Source organism: Capra hircus, chromosome 3 (assembly GCF_001704415.2).
Source record: "Capra hircus breed San Clemente chromosome 3, ASM170441v1, whole genome shotgun sequence".
Taxonomy (NCBI): Eukaryota; Metazoa; Chordata; class Mammalia; order Artiodactyla; family Bovidae; genus Capra; species Capra hircus.
The window spans coordinates 89,725,326-89,748,480 of record NC_030810.1 but is presented as its reverse complement, the minus strand read 5'-3'; the positions used below and the strand labels follow the sequence as shown (position 1 = coordinate 89,748,480).

General features: G+C 37.2%; 1 protein-coding gene and 1 pseudogene across 1 annotated transcript in view; one reads left to right on the top strand and one right to left on the bottom strand.

Annotated features, from left to right (window-relative positions):
- Positions 1–23,155, bottom strand: part of CTTNBP2NL (CTTNBP2 N-terminal like) — a 52,487-nt gene that overhangs the window by 17,792 nt on the left and 11,540 nt on the right. The window contains exon 2 of the mRNA XM_018045918.1: positions 17,925–18,032. Within this exon, the coding sequence (XP_017901407.1) occupies positions 17,925–18,023 (99 nt within the window). The 5' untranslated portion in view covers positions 18,024–18,032. The remainder of the gene's footprint in view (positions 1–17,924; positions 18,033–23,155) is intronic.
- Positions 4,239–9,564, top strand: LOC102176485 (annotated as a pseudogene).

Sequence of the window (23,155 nt, the reverse complement as noted above, 5' to 3'; positions counted from 1 at the left end):
GGCAAAACTAATCTACAGTGAAGAAAATCAGAACAGTGGTTACACCTGGATACAAGGAGGACAAATGACCAGGGAGGGGCATATGATAACTTTTTGGTGTGATTAGAATGTTTATGTCTTGATAGGAGTATACGTCAAATGGAGTGGAATCTGTCAAAACTTACTGAATTCAACACTTAACATCGATGCATTTCACTAGATCTAAAATATACCTCTAGTTTAAAAATATATATAATGAGAATTAAAGGTAAAATTAAGTTATATATAATATATAGTGTTTCAGAAACATGGGAAGTTCAAACCAAAGTAATTTTAATAGCAATAACAACAGCAGAAACAAGGGAGGTGCTCACACTGGAGAGCTTATTACCTGCTGAGCAGCGTGCTCAGAGCTTTACACAGCTCGTCTCATCCTAACAGCCTTCCTCTACAGTAGACAGCATTGTATCTCTAATTGGTAGAAGAAACTGACCATTAATATGAGACTCTCCCAAGGCTACAAAGCCAGGTAAGTAGTGGAGAAGAACAGTAAATGGTATACAGTAAGTACTGTGTGTGTTAACTGAAAGAGTAATACACATAAACAGATATTCCCCAGTCCGTCAAAGGAATGAACTCAATTTAGTAGGGCATGATCAGCAGCTTAAAAATGAACTGGAACAGAACTGAAAACATCACAGAGCACTGAACATTATGAGCACTATTTCAAGAAACTTTTCTTTTGGCATGAGAATATAGAGGTGTGTGTGGGAGGGCAAGTGTGTGTGTTGGTATATCCCTTGGGTCATGATGCAAAGTCTATTTTTGACTCGATGTCCCTGTCAAAAAAGTCTGAAAAACACTAGAATAGAAAGAAGAACGTAAGAAGTGTAACTCCTAAATCTATAATTTTAAGCAGTTTAAGCTATAATAAATATGTAAATTCTGAAAGAAATGATAAGGAATCAGCATTATTGTTTTAAATTGATGAATGTTATAAAAGCTTACAAAGCTGGAGAAGTTTTGCCTAATATCAAATATACAAAATGTGAAAAAAAAAAAAAGCCTGTGTTACTAGGGTTAGACAATCAAAAATAGCAGGGAAACTATAAGCAAGGTGAAAAGACAGCCTTCAGAATGGGAGAAAATAATAGCAAATGAAGCAACTAACAAAGGATCAATCTCAAAAATATACAAGCAACTCCTGCAGGTCAATTCCAGAAAAATAATGACCCAATCAAAAAATGGGCCAAAGAACTAAACAGACATTTTGCCAGAGAAGACATACAGATGGCTAATAAACACATGAAAAGATGCTCAACATCACTCATTATCAGAGAAATGCAAATCAAAACCACAATGAGGTGCCATTTCACACCAGTCAGAATGGCTGTTATCCAAAAGTCTACAAGCAATAAATGCTGGAGCGGGTGTGGAGAAAAGGGAACCCTCTTACACTGTTGGTGGGAATGCAAACTAGTACAGCCACTATGGAGAACAGTGTGGAGATTCCTTAAAAAACTGGAAATAGAACTGCCTTATGACCCAGCAATCCCACTGCTGGGCATACACACAGAGGAAATCAGAACTGAAAGAGACACATGTATCCAATGTTCATTGCAGCACTGATTATAATAGCCAGGACATGGAAGCAACCTAGATGTCCATCACCAGACGAATGGATAAGAAAACTGTGGTACATATACACAATGGAATATTACTCAGCCATTAAAAAGAATACATTTGAATCAGTTCTAATGAGGTGGATGAAACTGGAGCCTATTATACAGCGTGAAGTAAGCCAGAAAGAAAAACACCCATACAGTATGCTAACACATATGTATGGAATTTAGAAAGATGGTAACGATAACCCTGTATGCGAGACAGCAAAAGAGACACAGATGTATAGAACAGTCTTTTGGACTCTGTGGGAGAAGGCGAGGGTGGGATGATATGGGAGAGTGGCATTGAAACATGTATATTATCATATGTGAAATGAATCGCCAGTCCAGGTTTGATGCATGATACAGGGTGCTCAGGGCTGGTGCACTGGGACGACCCAGAGGGATGGTATGGGGAGGGAGGTGGGAGGGGGGTTAGGATGGGGAACACGTGTATACCCATGGCAGATTCATGTTGCTGTATGGGAAAACCAATACAATATTGTAAAGTAGTTTAGCCTCCAATTAAAATAAATAAATTTATATTTAAAAAAAGGTAAAAAAATGGCATTGGAGAAATCAGAAAATTTTCTGGACGTATGGCTGGTTCACAGACACATGCTTTGAATCCTTACATTGAATGTTTAATGTCTGCTGGGTACTTTTATGCTAAGTGATGTGGGTGATGTTAGGGGGGGTGTAGATTTGACTAAGCCCCTGCTTTCAAGAGCTTAAAATTTGCAGACAAGTTGAAGGCCTGACAGCAGAAATAAACAAGCTGTTTCTGCTTATTGAATGCTTTCTAAACAATACCATTAATGTTTAAAGGAACACCAAGTGCAATTTGTTTGATCAGAACTTTCTAAGACTCAGACCTTACACTCATAAGGAGTAGGAAGGAAAAGGCCAACCCTGGAAGTGGGTGGGTTCTGGCAGATAAATGGGACTATCAGCAACTTAATGAATCACAGGAAACACCATGAAGTTGGGGGGAGGGTCACACTATCCAAAAACTGTCTCTAAAGTATTTCATATGGAGACCCAGGCTGCACGCTGTAACTGTGACACCTTAAGCAACTATGAGCTTTGAAAGCATCTTTATTAGAGACGTGCTCTGGCTCTTTTACTCACTATGGATTAACAGACAATGTAGAAATTAACTTCAGCAGTAAAATACTAAAAAAAAAAAGCTCATAAATAAGATGTGTAAGGGTGTCTTCTTTCTCTAGTTGGGGGATTCTGAGGCGGAAGGATTTGAAGATGTATAACTGTGGCAGAGGTCTTAACTATCAACCTGATTTGAAGCAAGATTCTTCAATTACAGACACAGACTAATACTACAGGGAAATATGACAGGAAACAAGCTGCTCAAATGTAAGGCCTTGGGAGAGGGGTTCTTGCTTGGCTGAGAAGTAATAGTGTTCACAATTAAGTGTATCAAGTAAATAGTAAGAGTTTGGTCAAAGGGAGTGCAGAGACAGGGAGGAACGAAAAAAGGGGACCAGTATGGTTTGCGAACCACACCTCAGTGAGAACAAGATGTCAGGGCAGGCAGACAGAAGCAAGGACAGTGCTAATTATACATTCTAACAAGCTCTGTATCACAAGTCAGAGGACAGGAAGATGGCAATTTCTATTGTCACTGAAGCCTTATGCGGAGGGAGGTAGCTAGTTACTACTCAGTTTCAACCAGCTGGCTTAGGACTCCAGTCAGAAAAGGACTGTTTTTTACAGAAAAGGATGAGGAAAGCGGTAAAGAAGTCAGGAATGAAAAGTAAAAAGTGGGCTCTTGGTGCATTGTGGGGTGTTTAATAATAATTTAAAATGTGAATTGGTAATGTTCATCACTACAGTAAGGCACTGAATATATGGTGAAACCAAGCACGTGGAAGTTGATCACTGCTACTATTAATTCCAAGTGATTCTGACCCAAGACTACTTTTATCTTCATGATAAAAGTGCATGGAAAGGGATTAGCATATGCCTGGGATCAGAACAGGAAATCTTTGTTTGGAGATCCATAAGCCCTTCCTTTTTGTTTTTATTTTAAAGAGTGTTGATACCATTAGGAAACTTTAAATGTTACTGAAGACAAGAATGGGATAACCTAGACCCTTTCTCCATTTTAATCCATAAGGAACAGGAAAACTGTTTCTATTCTAAATCTAGAAAGACTTTGTTTTAGTTCTCTTTTCCTTTAATGATTTCTAGGATGAAAGATACTGTCAGGACAGGAAGGACAGGAGACTGAAGGGAAGATTTTAAAAGAGAAAAGAACTCAGAGCTATCAATTTGGAAAGCAACTAAAGGAGGGATAATGAATATTTTGTGAAAGCCAAAAACAAAAACACTGGAGAAATGGGGGATAAAGAAATATATCCCAAAAGATAAAGGACATGTGTAATTTAGACAGATGCCCACAGGGGTCCTTAGTTGAAAAGTGTAGGAAACATTATTTTTTGTAAATATACCCAGACAGATGAAGAAAGACAAGCAATGCTGTACCCTTAAAAAAGTACTGAATCTTTTCCTTGATCCTCTCAAAATTCCCATTACTAACCACTTAGGGATGCAGATCTCAATTTGATAGGAAAGGATATGGAGGTAAAACGTCAGTACACTTTTACAATTTTTTAGTTGAATACAGATACACAGTGAACAAAGGTGCATATCCTAATTATTTGGTATCCTTGACTAAAAATATGGAAACAAACACAAAGCAATAATTTCCTGTCTGAAGAACAAATTGTTCTTTCTTTGTACAGGGGTGAGATGTAAATAATGTCACTGAGTGGAAATTATCAGCAGTAGTGAAATTATGAGATTTGTCAGCTGAACAAAATGCACAATGTGAAAGCTGTGAGTTAAGTTTTATTTGGGTGCAGACTGGGAGAGAGCCTCTCAGATAGCCCTGAGGAAATGCTCCAAAGAGGTAAGAGGGAAGGTCCTGTATATATGATTCTGGTGATGGGAAAGCATACAACCAGGCACACATTTTGGCAGAGGGTGCTGCTAGTCATAAGGAGCAGAAGTCTCCATTAATGATCTCAGTAGTTTTCTACATATGAGAAGATGCAAGAAATTGGCTCATAAAACCTTCTCTTGACAATATCTACCTGAAGTCCTGTTTTGCCAGTTTCTCCCAGGGCACAGAGTGCCTCAATCCTGATCTCTGCCCTGAACTCCTTTCAGGGTGTATCGAAGGTCAGTGACTGCAGTGTCTAGTGACTTCATTCTTTTAGAACCAGATGGCAAGTGGCAATTTTTAGTTGGCAAACTATATTCAGATAGCAAACTAGGTAAATCTCTTTTCTCAAAAATAAGAATAAGTGGCAACCTATTTTTTGAGGCTTGAATACATTCAAGTTAAACTTAAAGGGCTTTAACTTATTTTCTCAGATGACAAATATTTCTGAAGAACTTTCTAGGATCTGTCAATAGATATGTGGCATGCAGTGCAGCAAGATAAAGTGCAAAGAAAAACAGAAAAAAGTATGCATTAACTGTACAAAAATTTATTAGGTACACTTATATGAGAAGTTCTGTTTATGAAGTTTCAAATCAACAAGAGACTTCTGAATCAAATAATAATCTCGTAATCAGGTCTACCAAAGAATTCAGTCTTTTGTTGAACAGACAACACATTAGGTATTGAATTAGATTAAAACTTTCTTTTTTAACTTATGCATATCTTAGCACTCACTGGGCGAAGCTGACTTTTTGAGGCAGAATATACTTTTTGTTGTTATTAAACGATGAAATATTATGAACTACACATAATGGAACTGAAGACAGGAAAAATACTTTGAAGGGTAGTAGGTCTTTTGCTATGATATTAAAATTTCTTGGCTTCATACACATATGTTGTTAGCTTTACGTAATTTGAATCCATGAACTCTGAAAGAAACTTCCATGACCTCTGAAGAATAACTTTTAGGTATCCTACACAAAGGCAGAATTTGAAAATCAGTCAGAAATTTAGCCTGCTTTGGGGGGAGAAAATCAGGGATATAGAGGTAGTAAGCTCATGCTTGCCCCAGGTATGCTATACTTCTCTACTCTCTTAACTCTATTTTTGAGTTAATACAGATTTCTGTGAGAAATATCAATTACCTGAAGTTTAAAAAGTAAATGTTCTTAACTCCTTGCCATCCCACTGCTCACACTGTATTTCTTAGAAATACAATTTTATTTTAATTTCACCATTAGCAAATGACTATTTTCTCATAAAATTTTAACTCCACAGATAAAGCTGAAGTCCTTTCTAAACATAACCCAATTTCTCTTTCTTTTCTGAAGGTTTTTAGTATGATAGACATCCTTCCAGACATTTTGCCAGCATGTACATGTGTGTGTGTGTGTGTGTGTGTGTAGGGTGTGTGTGTGTGTGTAATTTCATAGATATTATTTTCTGTGAAACTGTTCTGCAACTTGTTTTCACTTAGTGTGTCTTAAAGAGCTTTTGAAGACAGTAAATACATAGCTTTTGCTTTCTCATTAAAAAACATGTGATTATATTCCTTAATAAGGATGTATCAGTTATGCACCCATATTTTTACCTATATTTTTACTGATGGATATTTTAGGCTGATTATATTTTTCAATACTATATTAAACAATACTGCAGTGAACATCCTTGTGCACACACAAGAATGGTTTCGTGGAATAGATTTACTGCTGTGCTTTTCTAAGGAAATAATTTCCTATATAATAAAATTCTCAGCTTGATTCTATACATACTTTTCTTCCATAAGGATTTTCAGCAAATACACAAGATAGTTTCCGTCTATCTTTCAAATTGTTCCTACAACTGGCTGAACTGAAATACTAAATGATGGGCCACAAGCTTTAACTTTAGAAGCAACCTCTTCATCTTTCTTTCTCTTCTCCTATGGGGACAACCAGAAATAACCTCTGATTAATCACAAATCACAAGGCTAACACATGCAAGGAAGACACAATAAGGAAGTAAAAATAACAGGAATAAGCTGTTTCCCTTTTTTATTTGTTTTAGTTTCAAGCTGAAAAATGCAGTGAAATTCCCCACTGCTGTAATCTTTTCTGAAGCTTTCCCCAACTACTAGACAACTGTGTCTTCTCTAAATAGGTAGCATTTTACAAACTGAATTCTGCCTTTCTTTCCTCAAAGATGTAAGAAAAACAGCCCACTGGAAGATGTCAGTTAAATGGTAAATGTGCTTATTTTTCTGGTACCGTTATGCTTAAACATCCTAAATGCCACAATGTATAATATAAATGATGACGTGATTAAAAAGCTATATCTTTTTTTTACTTTTTTCTTAGAAAATAGCAAATAGTTGATATTAGACAATGATAAATATATATAGATATGCTTTTTCAGATTCTTTTCCATGATAGGTTATTATGAGATACTGAACACAGTTCCCAGTGCTATACAATAGGTCCTTGTTTATTCTTTATGTTTATCTATTTCATACACAATATTGTATATCTGATAATCCCCAATTCCCCAATTTATCATTTCCTCCTTCCTCTTTGATAAGCATAAATTTGTTTTCTATGTCTATGAGTCTATTTCTATTTTGTAAATAAGTTCATTTGTATCATTTTGATGTCTATTTCCTGTGATATGACATACTAAAATGCAATTTAAATGATTTAACTGCTTTTGTTACTCCTAGGAAAGAGGTAATAATATTGTCAGAAGGTAAAAAAATGTACATATTGTTTTTTCCTGTTTGATAAAAGTATCATAAGAAACCAGTAAACTATTAAAACCATTAAAGTCAAAGGATAAAAGTTGCTTTAAAGGACAGCAGTTCATTAAAGTAGCAGAGGGTTTTGGTTTTTTTTTTTGGTTTGTTTCTCTTTTGCAAATGTTTATGATTTGATTTTTAAATTAAAATTAACTTTTGCCATTGGGGAAAATAATTTGATTACTAAACTCTACTGCATAAAATTTGAAGTTAGAGAATTCTAGTTTCTAAGATGCCATGTGAGTGAAAGTTGTTCAGTCATGTCTGACTCTTTGTAACCCCATGGAATTCTCCAGGCCAGAAAACTGGAGTCGGTAGCCTTTCCCTTCTCCAGGGGATCTTCCCAACCCAGGGATCAAACCCAGGTTTCCCACATTGCAGGTGGATTCTTTACCAGATGAGCCACAAGGGAAGCCCAAGAATACTAGAGTGGGTAGCCTATCCCTTCTCCAGGGGATCTTCCTGACCCAGGAATTGAACCAGGGTCTTCTGCATTGCAGGTGGATTCTTGACCAACTGAACTATCAGGGAAGCCCAGAAGAGCCATAGGATAAAGCTAAAAAAGCTACTCCACATCAATCTACTTGATTTAAGAGAAACTCAGTAAGAAAGGGGATGAAATTCTTTTTCAGACAATATTTCAGAAACATAGCAAGGACATGAAAAAAAAAAAGTGAAATGAAGTTGCTCAGTTGTGTCCGACTCTTTGCGACCCCATGGACGGTAGCCTACTACGTTCCTCCATCCATGGGATTTTCCAGGCAGGAGTACTGGAGTGGGATGCCATTTCCTTGTCCAGAGGATCTTCCTGACCCAGGGATCAAACCCAGGCCTCCCGCACTGTAGGCAGACGCTTTACTGTCTGAGCCACCAGGGAAGTAGTTCTCGGATGAGGCCTGTGGGTGGAAGCAGCAGGTGCCTGGGCCCCAGCCATGCCACCTTGTTACAATGCCAGCATGGTTAAGATGGCATACACCTTGCAGCCCTCCTCTGTGTTAAGTAGTGGCCTGCCCAGATAGGCACAAACTCAAGACACTTCTAAGAGCCTATTGCGTGTTAAGTCCAAAGAAGCTGATGCTTCCAGAACTTGATCAGGAGGTTCAGAGAATGATGTTAGAAAAATCATCAGACCAAGACACGAGAATGGGCAGGTGAAAGCTACAGACACTGCCACCAGGAGGAACATCAGCAAGAGCCACAAATCACACAGTAAACTGAAATCAGAGGAAGAGCTCAAGGATAAGAACCAGCTCTTAAAGGCCATCAACCAGCAGTTGCACCAGAAGTTGTCTGAAACTCAGGGAGAACTGAAGGACCTGACCCAGAAGGTGGAGCTAATGGAGAAGTTTTAGAACAACTGTTGGGCAGTTTTGGAGGGCAAGGGCCTCAACCCAGGCAGTGAGACCTTGGTATCATACATACCTAGACTCCACTACGGATCACATGGACTCTACATTGCTGTTAGAAACTTTGCAAGATGAGCTGAAGCTTTTTAACGAAACAGCCAGAAAACAGATGGGAGGAGTTGCAGGTCTTAAAGGTAAGGCTGAAGATGAAAAAAGACGAGAGGGCCCAGTTCAAAGAACAACAGACCTTATATAAGTCAAGTAAATGATTTTACAACAGCGCTTGAGGAAATGGAGCAGCTATTAGAAATATGATAAAAAGCAGGTGGCCACATGGCTCTCTCTTGGGGATAAACTTTCAGAATAAGTCCCTTAGAACATCTGCTTCTTGGCCATCATCTTTTAGGACTCACCATCCTCAGAATGAAAGCAGTTTCTGCAGTATGATTAAGGACAGTATATGCTGGCACGGCAGTTCCTCCTTCAAGCAAGTGTTCTTAGCCTTCAAATTGGCCAGCTCTCCTGAACCTCACAGTATGTATTTGAGGCCTAAGAAGAGATGGGGCCAGGAAGCTTGCATCAATCTTCTAGACAACAAAGTGGCAGAGCACTAGAATCAGGAGATGAAATGGCCACAGCCAGAGAAAGGTCACATTCAGATGTGCAGGAGCAAACAGTGGAGGACAGGTGCTCCACAGGAGACACCACTGAGGAACTACGCAGCCCCCTCCAAACTTGGAATACATTCTGTCCCATCCTGGTTGCGCTCTATAGCGAAAGTCGCCCAGTCGTGTCTGCCTCTTGCGACCCCATGGACTATATAGTCCATGGAATTCTCCAGGCCAGAATACTGGAGTGGGTAGCCTTTTCCTTCTCCAGGGGATCTTCCCAACCCAGGGATTGAACCCAGGTCTCCCACATTGCAGGTGGGTTCTTCACCAACTGAGCCACAAGGGAAACCCAAGAATACTAGAGTGGGTAGCCTATCCCTTCTCCAGCAGACCTTCCCAACCCAGGAATTGAACTGGGCTCTCCTGCATTGCAGGTGGATTACTGACCAGCTGAGGGAGGCCTGGGCTCTATAACCTCATTGTAAATTTATGAACTTGAAGTCATCTGAAATGGCTTAATAAATGGGATGAAGGTCTAATAGTAATATCTATGAAATAATACATGTTGGAGCTTTTAACCTAAAAACCAACCAACCAAAAACCCAAAAAACAGATACAGAGAAAGCACATGACAAAATCTATTCTAAGTCTCAGCAAACTAGAAACAGAAGGACATTTCCTCAACTTGATAAAGAACATCTATGAAAACCTACAGCTAGCATATTTAATGATGAAAGACTGTTTCCTCCCTAAGTTCAGAGACAAAACAAAGATATCCATACTACTTCTATTTAACTTTGTACTGGAGGTTCTAACCAATACAATAAGGCAATAAATAGATGGAAATCAGATTAGAAAAAAATATTAAGTGCATGTCCATACAAAATAAATAAAATTGTCTTTATTTGCAAACATGATTATAGAAAATTCAATGAAATTTATAAAAAAGCTATTAGAACTAATATGTGAGATTATTAAGGTTGCAGGATAAAGGATCAATATACAAAATCAATTTCATGTCTATATAATCAGAAATTAACATTAAAAAACAGTTATAATAATCATAAAACAATGAAATAGTGATAAATCTGACAAAAGATATTAAAGACCTATACAATGAGGACTATAAAGCACTGCTGAGTAAATGGAGAGAAATATCATGTTCATGGATTAGCAATTAGCTGATTCTAAAATTCATATGGAAATGCCAAGACCCATGCATAAGCAAAACAATGGTCAAAAAGAACAGAAGCTGGAGAATTAACATTACCTAATTTTAAGACTTACATAAAAGGCCACAGTAATCAAGAAAATATGGTACAGGCATCACGGCAGACAAGTGGAGCAATGGAATATAACAGAAAATCCAGAAATAAGCAAAAAAAATATGGAAAATGGATTGTGACAAAGAGGCCAAAGCCATCTACAAAGGAAGGATAGTCTTTTTAACAAATGAGGCTAGAACAATTGTCTATCCATCAGCAAAAAAATTTATTATTTGATCCATATATTTTACCATATAACAAAATGAAGCTGTATCATAGATCCAAGTGTAAAACTTAAACTATAAAATTATAGAAACACAAGAGAAAAAGTTTCTGACATCAGTTTAGGCAAAGATTTCTTATTTGACACTAAATATTAGTTATGTGATACTAAAAGCAAAATCTATGAAAGAAACATTGATAAAATGGACTTCATCAAAATGAAAAACTTCTGCTCTTCAAAAGATACAGTTAAGAGTATGAAATGATAAGCCACAGACAGGGAGAAAATATTTGCAAGGCATATATCTATTAAAGTACTTGAATCTAGATATAGAAGGAATGTTCAAAATGCAGTAATGAAAAAAATCAACTCAATTTAAAAATGGGCAAAAGATTTGAACAAATATTTTATGGAAGAAGAACAACATAGACAGCAAATAAGCATGAAAAGATGCTCAACGTCATTAGTCAGCAGGGAAATTCAAATTAAAACTGCAATGTCATATTATATACCTATCAGAAAGACTAAAACTAAAAGGACTGGCCATATCAAGTGCTGGTGAGGATGTGGAGCAAATGGAACTCTTATACATGCTGGTGGGAATGAAAATGGTAAAACTACTTTAGACAATTTGACCGTTTCTTAAAAAGTTAAACATACATCTACCATGTAACATAACCATTCTATTCCTAGGTATTCATCCAAAAGAAATATTAAGTGCATGTCCATACAAAGCCTTGTGTATGAATGTTCATAGGAACTTTATTTGCAATAGTCCAAAACTGCAAACAACATAAATGTTCACTATCATGAACTGACACAACAAACTGTGGTACATACACACAATGGACACTATGCTGTGCTGTACTTAGTTGCTCAGTTGTGACCCCATGGACTGTAGCTCGCCAGGCTCCTCTGTCCATGGGGATTCTCCAGGCAAGAATACTGGAGTGGGTTGTCATGCCCTCCTCCAGCGGATCTTCTCAACTCAGGGATCAAACCTAGGTCTCCTGCACTGCAGGTGGATTCTTTACTGTCTAAGTCACCAGGGAAGCCCAAGAATACTGGAGTGAGTAGCCTATCCGTTCTCCAACGGATCTTCCTGACCCAGGAATCGAACTGGGGTCTCCTGCATTGCAGGCGGATTCTTTACCAGCTGAGCTACTGGGGAAGCCCACAAGCCCACAATGGACACTACTTGGTAATGAAAGGAATGAACTGTCAATACAACATCAACATAGATCTCAAGATAATTATACTGAGTCAAAGAACCAGGCCAAATAAAAGATTACATCCTGTATGATTATTCCACCATAAAATTCCAGAAAATGTAAACTAACCTCTAGAGGATTGGTGCTTTTGAGGTGGGGGTATGGGGAGGAGTTGGGAAGGTTAAGGGATTGCAAAGGGGCATGAGGAAAATTTGAGAGATGATGGATATGTACACTATCTTGATGGTAGTAAAGGTTTCATGGGGGATACATATATGAAAACATCAATTTATATACATTAAATATATGCATGTCAATTTTATCTCAATAAAGCAAATAAAAAGCCAAAATATAACAAATATGTCAGATCAATCAGTAGAGAAATAAGCAAAGAAATCAATGGAAAAAAATCAATTTGAAAAATGTTCCCACACTGTCTCTGTATTTCCTGTTTTCATTATAAAGGCAGAGAGAAGGGAATGCAATGTAACATCTGTTCCATGCCCCACAGTACACCCTTAACCCTTGCCAACTGTCTCAAAATACACGTGTTAGGTTGTGAGGGTGGGGGTGGATCAGCTCAAAACCATCAATTCCCATAAGAAAAACAAGCTACAGTACAAGCCCTTCTGATAACAAAGATTTTAATTTAAAATGTTCATCTTTCTTATGCTGTCTTATGAAGGACAGGATGCTATCAGTATATCTTGCTCTATGGAATGTATCTTTGTTTCTAAATAGATGAACTTTAAAACTTATGTTCTAATAATAATAACTAACAGTAAATGAGCACTGAGCACCTTGATTACCATTTGCTGTCTTAATTCTTGAGATAACTGTGCCATTTTACTGATCCAGGTTAACAGGGTAAGTAAATGGTCTAAGATCATACAGTTAAATGGCAGAACTCAAACTTATGTCTGTCTAATATGAAAGCTCATGCTCTTAACAGCTACACTTAACTGAAGGTTCTAGTTGATAATTTAGTAGAATGCCTAATAATTACACCTTTATGCCTCTTTTTTGAAAGCTAGGATTTCATATATGCACATTATTCAGAGAGTAGGAATAAGAAGTATTAGCTATATAAATTCCAACTATATAAAACACATAAAAAACGTGTTTTTTGGGGGGCCAGTCGCCATGGCCCCAGATGGCAACTGATTCTCTTCTAAAACACATTTCATAGTAAAGGTTATGAATGTACATCTAAAAACCTCATAATTCAATTCCCTAAATAAAGTTCTGCTTGATTCTTAATACCCCAGTTCTTATATGGGCAGCAACTGGACGTCTCTCAGTTATAAGCTTATGTTCATGTGATCTTTCAGCAAAGATTTAAATTACCTACTCCAATTCTAAAATCTCTTCCTAAAAATCATTTATCAAAATGGGATCATTTTTGGTCAAAGAACTGTTATGTCCAGGCTTATGAGTGACAAAGAATGCTTCAACTTTGAGTACATTTAAATATATTCACAGATCCGTTACCATGTGAGCATATATCTGATTTTGTTTTCAATGCAAACACACTTGACAAGCTTACTAGTACAGGACAATGTCTGTTTTTTGCCAAATTCAATTTTACTTTCCTCATCTCAGACCAGCCTTCATAATAATCTGCTTCCAAAAAAAGCACAAGGCCATGACCAAAAGCAGATGGCACACTCCACTTACACTGAACGTGTACTTGTGATTTTCCTAGGCCACAGCACCTTCCATGATAGCTTGTGTCTGTTCTATATTTTTGGCACTGCCATAAGATCCTTATTATTATTTTAAGAATATTTTTGGAAAAAGTAAGTAATTTATTGTTAACACAGACATATATGTAACATCAATTTTTTTTATTTCTAACTCTGGCAGTTTAAAAAACTCCCAATAGTTAAATATTACAGCCTCAAACTCTTAAATATATTTCTAACCTTGTCCTGCCTACAACATTTTTGTCTGTAAATTTTCTTGCCTAGGGAATTCTGCAATGGCTTCTGGCCAAAACCAACAGCTATATCCTAGACGTTAGAAGAGTTATACCTGTTTTATGACTGAGGCATCAGTGGAAAGGAATTCAAGACTCTTTAAGCTTATTCTATGTGAAAGTTGTAATACTTCACCATTTATTATTGCGAAAGCAATTTAAAGAATGCTTTAAAATAAAATGATACTAATCAGGGTAGATTCTACTTAAACATAGCTAAGGGTGTCTTTGCATCAGATCTGAGACACGTAGATATAATATACACAACATGGAAGGTTCAAACTATTTAACTTTTATTGACAGTCAAATCTGTTTTCCAAATTTTAAAAATGAGTGTTCCCTCTTCTTTTTCTAGAGTAATCAGACCCTGTTGGGAGGCTTTTTCTCGATTTTCTTAGAATTAATGAACTGAGCTTCTGCTGCTGAACTGTGTGGTTCCAATCCAACCTCTCCTGGACAGTTAATGAGCTATGTCATCTGCTTTCACTGTGGAAGGGATTCCCATAGTGTTCTCATTCATGTAAATGAAGTGGTCAAATCAAAGGGAGAGACTTTCATTAAGAAGGCTTTTCTCTGACGTAATGCCTTCTAAAACAGAAAATCATTTTATATAAAGTTCATTTAGGATCAAATATGGTATAAATGGCCTCTAACAATTATTCTTCAAATACTGAAGAGCTGAATATTACATTATATCTATTGAATTCCTTGGTTCTATGCCAAACATGTCTTGGCTGCAACAGAAGAGTGAGGAGGCTTTTATATTTTGGGGAGAAAAAGAACTATGAAGGCTCTACAAGGGTGTATTTACAATCTGAAACTGCAGAAATTCTGGAAAATGAATGAAGCTCTTTTACAATTATAACTTTATAGGTAGGATTTACTTACAAACTACAGGAACTTTTATAATACATCCCTATATAAATCTAACCCTTGCCAATGGGACTTACTATTTATTTAACAGCAACAGTGAACCATATGGTTTTGTTCTGACATGCAAGGTTAAAGAATAGATTTTATATCCAGGAAAAATCTCTCTTAAAGGTAAAGAGAAAAAAAAAAAGGCAAAACAAAAAACTTTAAAACATAAAGGAAAAACCAATCATAGCTATTTAAGAACAAAGACCAAAACCTTTTCAACCAGCTAAGCATGAATTAAGACAGAATACTAAATTGAAGAAAATTAGCAAGCTGTCATATTAGTTCAAGAACAGCAACAGTGTTTGTTGCTAAGCAAGAGCTATACAGAAAGAATGCAGTAAAATCTTGACATATTACAGAACCAACAACAACAACAGCAAAAGCCCAAACAAAAAATCACTCCACAAATAAAAACAAGATTTCATTTTCAGAATCTGATATGGCAGTTGCTTTTCTCAAAGGGCTGAAACAATTTTGACCCCCTGCTGCTACTTTGTCTAACAATAGACTGTTTAAAGATATATCACTTCTGGTGAAGCTATTCATTTCACCTAAACCTCATATAGTTTAAATCTTAGAAGAGAACTTTACCACCTACAGGCTGTATGCACAGACTAAATACAACACTTGTGCCTGATTCTGAATGGTATCTTATTTCAAAATGCTCTCTTAACTACAGCTCTTGCTTCTCAAGCTGCGCTTTCAACTTGTCAGAAGCTGCCTACAGTAACTAAAATTGGATTCACACAGAAAAAAATAATTTTATTTTAGGAAAACATATGCAGTAAGCACCTTAGCATCTGTTAACATTAAAACCAGAAGGCAGTATGTTACATAGGGCAGGCTGTAAATTTAATAATTTACAACATTCATTTTGAAATATTACAGCAATCTTTTAAAACAATGGCATACATTTCCTCTGTTCAACGAATATCCATTGAGAATCTATATGCCAGGTGCTGAGGATATAAGGATTAGCAAAACAATCATAAAGCTCCACAGGCTTTTAAGGCTAGAAAGCAAAGAGGTCATCTTCCAATTTTTCTATTAGAGGAAGCCATTCCTCAACCCCTATCCCAATTAGGAGAGGGCTGAGGCCCACAAGTTTTTGTGTAAGTCCGTTGCGATATGTATGGGAAACTTCTTCCTGGAATCCCAGCGCAGACAGGCACCGATCCTCAGGTGAGCCTTTTTTAAACGTTGCCAAACTATTGTAGTTTCCAAATTCTGATTGCTATTTATAATAATGCTGCTCTTGGAAAACGCTTTCTGAGTTCTAAGAGGGCATGAGCAAAGCACTTTCTGGTTCAGCCTAGGCAGTGGAACCCTTCCAGGTCTAAGCTGGTGATTCCTATGGAGAGGAGAGCCAGAAGTCTCAGATGAGAACAAGAGAAGGAAGCAGGAAAAACAACTCACTTTAGGAGTAAGGATAGGGAATGAGCTCAAACTTTCTTCAACCTTCTTTTTCTTTTCTCTTCATTGATCAGATAAATATGTGATAATAAACGGGAAGGTGTCCTGGGTGTAATCAGTTTAGGATGGGGTTATGAGAAACAGTTTTCAGGGACGTACAGGGAAAGGACGAGAAATCCCCAAGAGTGACAAAAGGGGAAGACCTGTGGATGTGGCAGAAATGAGTCACCAGCCAGAGTAAACATTTATTTGTAATATATGTTGGCGGGGGAGTCACTGAAAAGTTAGCCTGTTGAGGGCACACTGGAAACATCCATTCAGATGATTAGCAACCACTGACTGTTTCTTGGATATGGGGTATATGATATGTGCTGAGAGAATACAAATAAAGGGAAAAGAAGAAATGAATCCTACATCATTGGAGTACTTATAATGCCATGCAAATTACAGTGTTACACAGAAATACTAGTTATTAATCATTTATTCTTATTACAGACAAGGAAGCTTTGTTTCAGACAGACTGAATGACTTAGACCAAGGTCACACAGTCATGCTTAGTGGCAGAACAGGCAGACTCTAGCAATGAACTTTATATTTGACTAGGCATGTGTCAAAGCCATAAACATGTGATCTTCAGGGATGCCATGTAAACTAAGACTGAAGTAAGCGGGGAAAGGAAAATAAGCCAGACTCCACCCCCCAATCAGAAGGCAACTGCCTCATGTACTTTGGAGAAATTAAACCACTGGAAATCACTCATCACACATTACAAAGCTACATAAAAAAAAAAAAAAGAAAGAAAAAGAAAAAAGCAATAGCTTTCAGCAGAGACTATGCTTTTTTCAGCATGCCCAAGTCTCATCTTTGGCCACTTCTCTCCTTTCGGGTGTATCATTTTCCTATTACTCAAACAGATACCCTTAAGGTCTTTTCTTTTCCTCTCCAAATCTGATTTCAGGACAGATTAGAAAACATCCTTCCCAAGGTGTAGAAGATTCATGACACTTTAAAGAAGTTATGCCCTTATATTGTTTTTTAAATTAGACTTTATTTTTTAGATTAATTTTGGGTTCGCAGCAAAATTGAATAGAAAGTAGATTTCCTATAATCATCTCCTCCCCATTCCCGGGTATTTTAATAGATATCAAATACTGAAACAAAAGTAAGAATTTTTAATCTGGGGTCTAGGGAAATCTATTCATAGACTTAATGGAGTCCTTGATCTATCAGATATTATATCCTGAATTATGGAATATGGTTGTATACAGATTTTTAAGAAAGTAGGTTTCATCAGGTTCTCGAGGGGTTGGCATTCAGAAACAGCTAAAGGCACTAAGGTAAAGAATAAAGTTCAAGTCCAGACATCAGGTAGGGAGACTAAAGGAATTATTTGGAAGCAGAAAGGCTTTATCAGAGTCCCCAAATCATATCATATGGGTGGCTGCTATAGCAAGTATCAATGTGTATATACCAAGGCCTCTAAACTTCAACTAGGACTATAGAAATATCCTAGTTAAGCAAAGAAATGGCTTTCAAACATATGATGGCCACTCTCTCTCTCTTTTTTAAAAAACATACCTTTAAAGCTTCTATAACGAGGTCCCTTGCTTCAAGCTCTCCTTCAAGAATACTGAATAGTGTTAGGAGTTCTGGCTTGCTGAGTTTTTCCAGATTCATCCTGAAAGCCTGAAACAAGGACAATAATCAGATAATCTCCAGAAGACAGAGGTAATCCGATACTATTTAAGAAAAAATAAAGTGAGATAAGAGCAAGAATTACAGTAGAAAATACTTTTAAGAAAGGAAATGGTTAACTAGGAATAAAACTACCATATGACTCAGAAATCCCACTACTGGGCATATACCCTGAGAAAACTGTAACTGAAAATGACACATGTACCCAATGTTCATTGCAGCACTATTTATAATAGCTAGGACATGGAAGCAGCCTCGATGTCTACTGACAGATGAGTGGGTAAAGAAGCTGTGGAACATATATACAATGAAATATTACTCAGCTATAAAAAGAAACACACGTGAGTCAGTTCTAATGAGGTAGATGAACCTAGAGCCCATTTATACAGAGAGAACTAAATCAGAAAGAGAAAAACAAGTATCACAAATTAAGGCACATACATGGAATCTAGAAAGACGGTACTGATGAGCTTATTCGCAGGGCAGTGATGGAGACAGACACAGAGAAGAGACTTGCGGACACAGCGGCGGATGAAGAGGGTGGGGCACTGCCGTGTGTACAGCAGACAGCTGGTGGGGATTTGACGCAGGGAGCTCAACACAGTGACAACCTTGATGGGTGCAACTGGGTAGGAGGTGGGAGGGAGGTTCAAGAGGGAGGAGACTTATGTATACCTATGGCTGATCCATGCTGATGTATGCAGAAACCAACACAATACTGTAAAGCAATTATCCTCCAATTAAAAATAAAATTTAAAAAAGAAAGGAAATGGTTGTAATTAAATGTAAAAATAAGAATTTTCTGATGTTAATCATAAACTGAGCAGTAAATGAAAATAAAATTCATTTAAATTATTGACTTTATCACCATTTACAAAGATCAGGTTTTCATTATTTTTCCCTCCTGGCATATATTCAAACATCCTAGAAGGTCTCAGAAAGAATTGTTATCGTTCAGTTGCTAAGTTGTGTCTAGCTCTTTTGCGACTCCATGGACTACAACTTGCCAGAATTCTCTGAAACAATTAGTCACTAGTTTTATTCACTAGAAGTTCAGGTAAAATTTTGTAATAATGAATACTATTTCACTGAAAAACTGTTATACCATAAAAAGATATTCTACTTTCAGATAACCAAACTCTAAAACTGTATATAAAACACTCTGGGATCCCTCTGAAATTGGCTGAAATCAATTTAAGCAAAGATAATGTATGGTGGGATGACAGGAGAAATTTTTCTTTTAAATTGCCTACTTTCACAGAGAGCATCTATCACAATATTTATATTTCATAGTAAAATAAGACTTAAGTGCAACCATGTACAAATGTACTTTTAAATGAGTGCTTAAAATATATTGTTTAAACATCTTAATTGGCCAGGCTATTATAAACTGAATTTATTTGACTTAACAAGTTCATATTTCTAAGAAGTCTTGCATCTTTTAAAATACGTTAAATGGCAAATTGCATGGCACAAATTTAACCCTTTCCATAAGATTAATTTCTCACAAACCACACATAGATAAAAGTTAGACTATGATACAATCTTTGAAGGCTCTTCTGACTATTGTGTACGGTAAGATACATTTTATAATTTATAAAGTAGAACAAAAACTGTTTTCCCTCTCCCATGCTCTACTTTTAAATTGCCACACTCGTGTAGTTTTTTTTTTTTTCCAAAGTGAATCACAACATGACTAGTTCACACACCCTCTAGTAACTCCCAATTTCTATGAGCACACAAAAGAGTCATTGATTCCTTTTAGAACTACTGCCTTTAAGCGAATGAGAGCATGTAGAAAATATATACTTCACTGTGTTGTTAGATATCCTTCCAGAACATGCTGTAGGAATCTTTTGCCACATGGTAAAATATGTTCAATGTAACTTCAGCTCTAACTGCTACATTTCTAATTGGTGAGGGTTAGCGACTAGTAAGTAATTCTCATGTAACTATTAGAGAGATACCTCACAACAGTTACTTTAAAAATAAAAACTAAAAAACAAACAAAACAAACAAAACCCCCCAAACCCACAAACCTAATAAAGCTACACTTAAAGATAGTATGTTGGAAAAAATACATTACTTTGCAGTCAGATAGATGCTAGGTTGACATCTTCGTTGTGTGACTGGACAAGTGTTCTGAGTCCCAGTTTTCCTATCTGTTAAAGTGAAATGATATCTAATTCATAGGATTGCTGTAAAGATTGAGTTAATAAATACAAAACATCTTGCCAAGCTCTTGATACAAGGTGATCAATGCTTTAATTATTAGGAACTACTATCCTGAAAGAGGAGAGTGAAAAGTTGGCTTAAAGCTCAACATTCAGAAAATGAAGATCATGGCATCTGGTCCCATCACTTCATGGGAAATAGATGGGGAAACAGTAGAAACAGTGTCAGACTTTATTTTTTGGGACTCCAAAATCACTACAGATGGTGACTGCAGCCGTGAAATTAAAAGACGCTTACTTCTTGGAAGAAAAGTTATGACCAATCTAGTAGCATATTCAAAAGCAGAGACATTACTTTGTCAACAAAGGTCTGTCTAGTTAAGGCTATGGTTTTTCCAGTGGTCACGTATGGATGTGAGAGTTGGACTGTGAAGAAAGCTGAGCGCCGAAGAATTGATGCTTTTGGACTGTGGTGTTGGAGAAGACTCTTGAGAGTCCCTTGGACTGCAAGGAGATCCAACCAGTCCATTCTGAAGGAGATCAGCCCTGGGATTTCTTTGGAGGGAATGATGCTGAAGCTGAAACTCCAGTACTCTGGCCACCTCATGCAAAGAGTTGACTCATTGGAAAAGACTCTGATGCTGGGAGGGATTGGGGGCAGGAGGAAAAGGGGACAACAGAGGATGAGATGGCTGGATGGCATCACAGACTCAATGGACGTGAGTTTGAGTGAACTCCGGGAGTTGGTGATAGACAGGGAGGCCTGGTGTGCTGCGATTCATGAGGTCGCAAAGAGTCGGACACGATTGAGCGACTAAACTGAACTGATCCTCTCTCATTTTCCAAAAGAATTCTGAGAAAGGCATTACCAAAACTGGGGACAGTCAAGATCAATTACTTTAGAAATAAGAGACTCTGGCTACCCTTTTGTAAAGAAGGATGATAGATAGCATGCTGGAGTGAAGAGTTGTGAGGAATTTAAACTACCATTTGAGTCACTTTTGTTTTTAGATGAAATCCTTCCCCCATTTCCTGATGGTTTCATGCTTTAACCTCTCTCAAGGATATTATAAAGCAAGGAATCATTTTATATCTTTTTCACCTCTCCCCTGATGTTAAGAGGAATAACGAGCACTTGGTAAAGGGAGTCTATAAATACTAACTGCACTAGTTGAGTAAATCAACTAGGAATGGAGCCAAAATGTATTTCCTTCAATATTTTTTTATTCCTTAAATATTCTCATTAAGAAATCTAAAACTGTGCTTTAAAAAAAAAAAAAAAAGAAATCTAAAACTGTGGTTTAAGGAAGCAGTGTGATGAGTGAAGAATGTAGAATTTCAGTCTCAGCCCTGCTACTAACCAGCTATATGGCTTTGAGGAAAAATAAAAAATTATCTAGCTGCTCTGGCACTGAGTTTCCTCACAGATGAACTCAAATACACTAGATAATCTCTAAAGTCCTTCATGGTTCCATTCGAAGCTTTCATGAGTAAAAATTAAGAATTATTTGTTAGAGAAGTCAAGTAAAAATTATAGGTAAATATACAAAAGGAACTGAAACAGACTATACCTAAATCAAAGTTTTTGATGTTGTGATAAATATACAGCCTCAAAAAAGAGTGAAACTGAAACAATCTCTAGTCCCTTTAATTACTGGGTTGGCCAAAAAGTTCGTTTAGGATTTTCTCTAAGATATTATGGAAAAACCTGATTAAACTTTTGGCCAACCTGATATAAAGCAGGCTAGTCTAAGCAAGAAAAAATTCTGTTCTTTGTCAATGGCATAAAGAACAATATTCATGTTACATCTACATTTGGAATAACTTCTGCACACAAATTTTAATATCTGGAACATTTTGCTAATATGTACCAATCCTGGTGGCTCAGAGGTTAAAGCGTCTGCCTGCAGTGTGGTAGACCTGGGTTCGATCCCTGGGTCGGGAAGATCCCCTGGAGAAGGAAATGGCAACCGACTCCAGTATTCTTGCCTGGAGAATCCCATGGACAGAGGAGCCTGGTGGGCTGCAGTCCATGGGGTTGCAAAGAGTTGGACACGACTGAGCGACTTCACTTTCACCAATTATTTAGCTTGGTGTCTACAGGAAGTGATGGAGAAGGAAATGGCAACCCACTCCAGTGTTTTTGCTTGGAGAATCCCAGGGACAGGGGGGCCTGATGGGCTGCCGTCTATGGGGTTGCACAGAGTCGGACACGACTGAAGCGACTGAGCAGCGGCAGCTACAGAAAGTGAATGTAATACAAACATGACACAAGAGAGAAAGAAGGGCCCCAGCTGAGTAATTCAACCCCAAGAGATCTGTTTTTGCATATTGCCACAACCATTCTTTGTAAATATTAAAATTTTCCAGGTTTTTTGCTGTCCTTTACATTTGAATCTAATTTCAATACACAACATACTGCAGTAACTTTTTGTTTCAAATATAAATGCATGATAGTAAAACTGCGTTGAGTTTTAGCATGCTAGTGATATTCCTGGGGGTGGTACAGGAGGGGGATGGGGTGGGGTAATACTGACCTGATAGCTTATGGTCACACTTTAGTCCTCAAGTATAAATTCTTAAGGTTTTCTTCAGTTAAAATTTGGGAAAACTGACAAATATATTTAAAATGTCATCAGCATGGTGGAAAAATGTTCAATGTGCAAAATAATAAGAGATTTATTGTCTACGTGACCACACTCTATAAACAATTAGTAAATCCTCAGAATGTCAACTGTCCTCATAGCTGCAGAGGCCTGACAGCTGTAGGTTGATACAGACAAGAAAGAAGAAAACAGCCACTTCAAGATGAAGCTGGGTACATTGGAAAAAATACCAGGAATCTGCCTTCCCTTTTGCAATTATAATTAGGGAAGGTGAGGCCTTTCAAAGTCTTTTTTAAGATGTCCACTGCCATTTCATCTTATGAATGTCACTAGA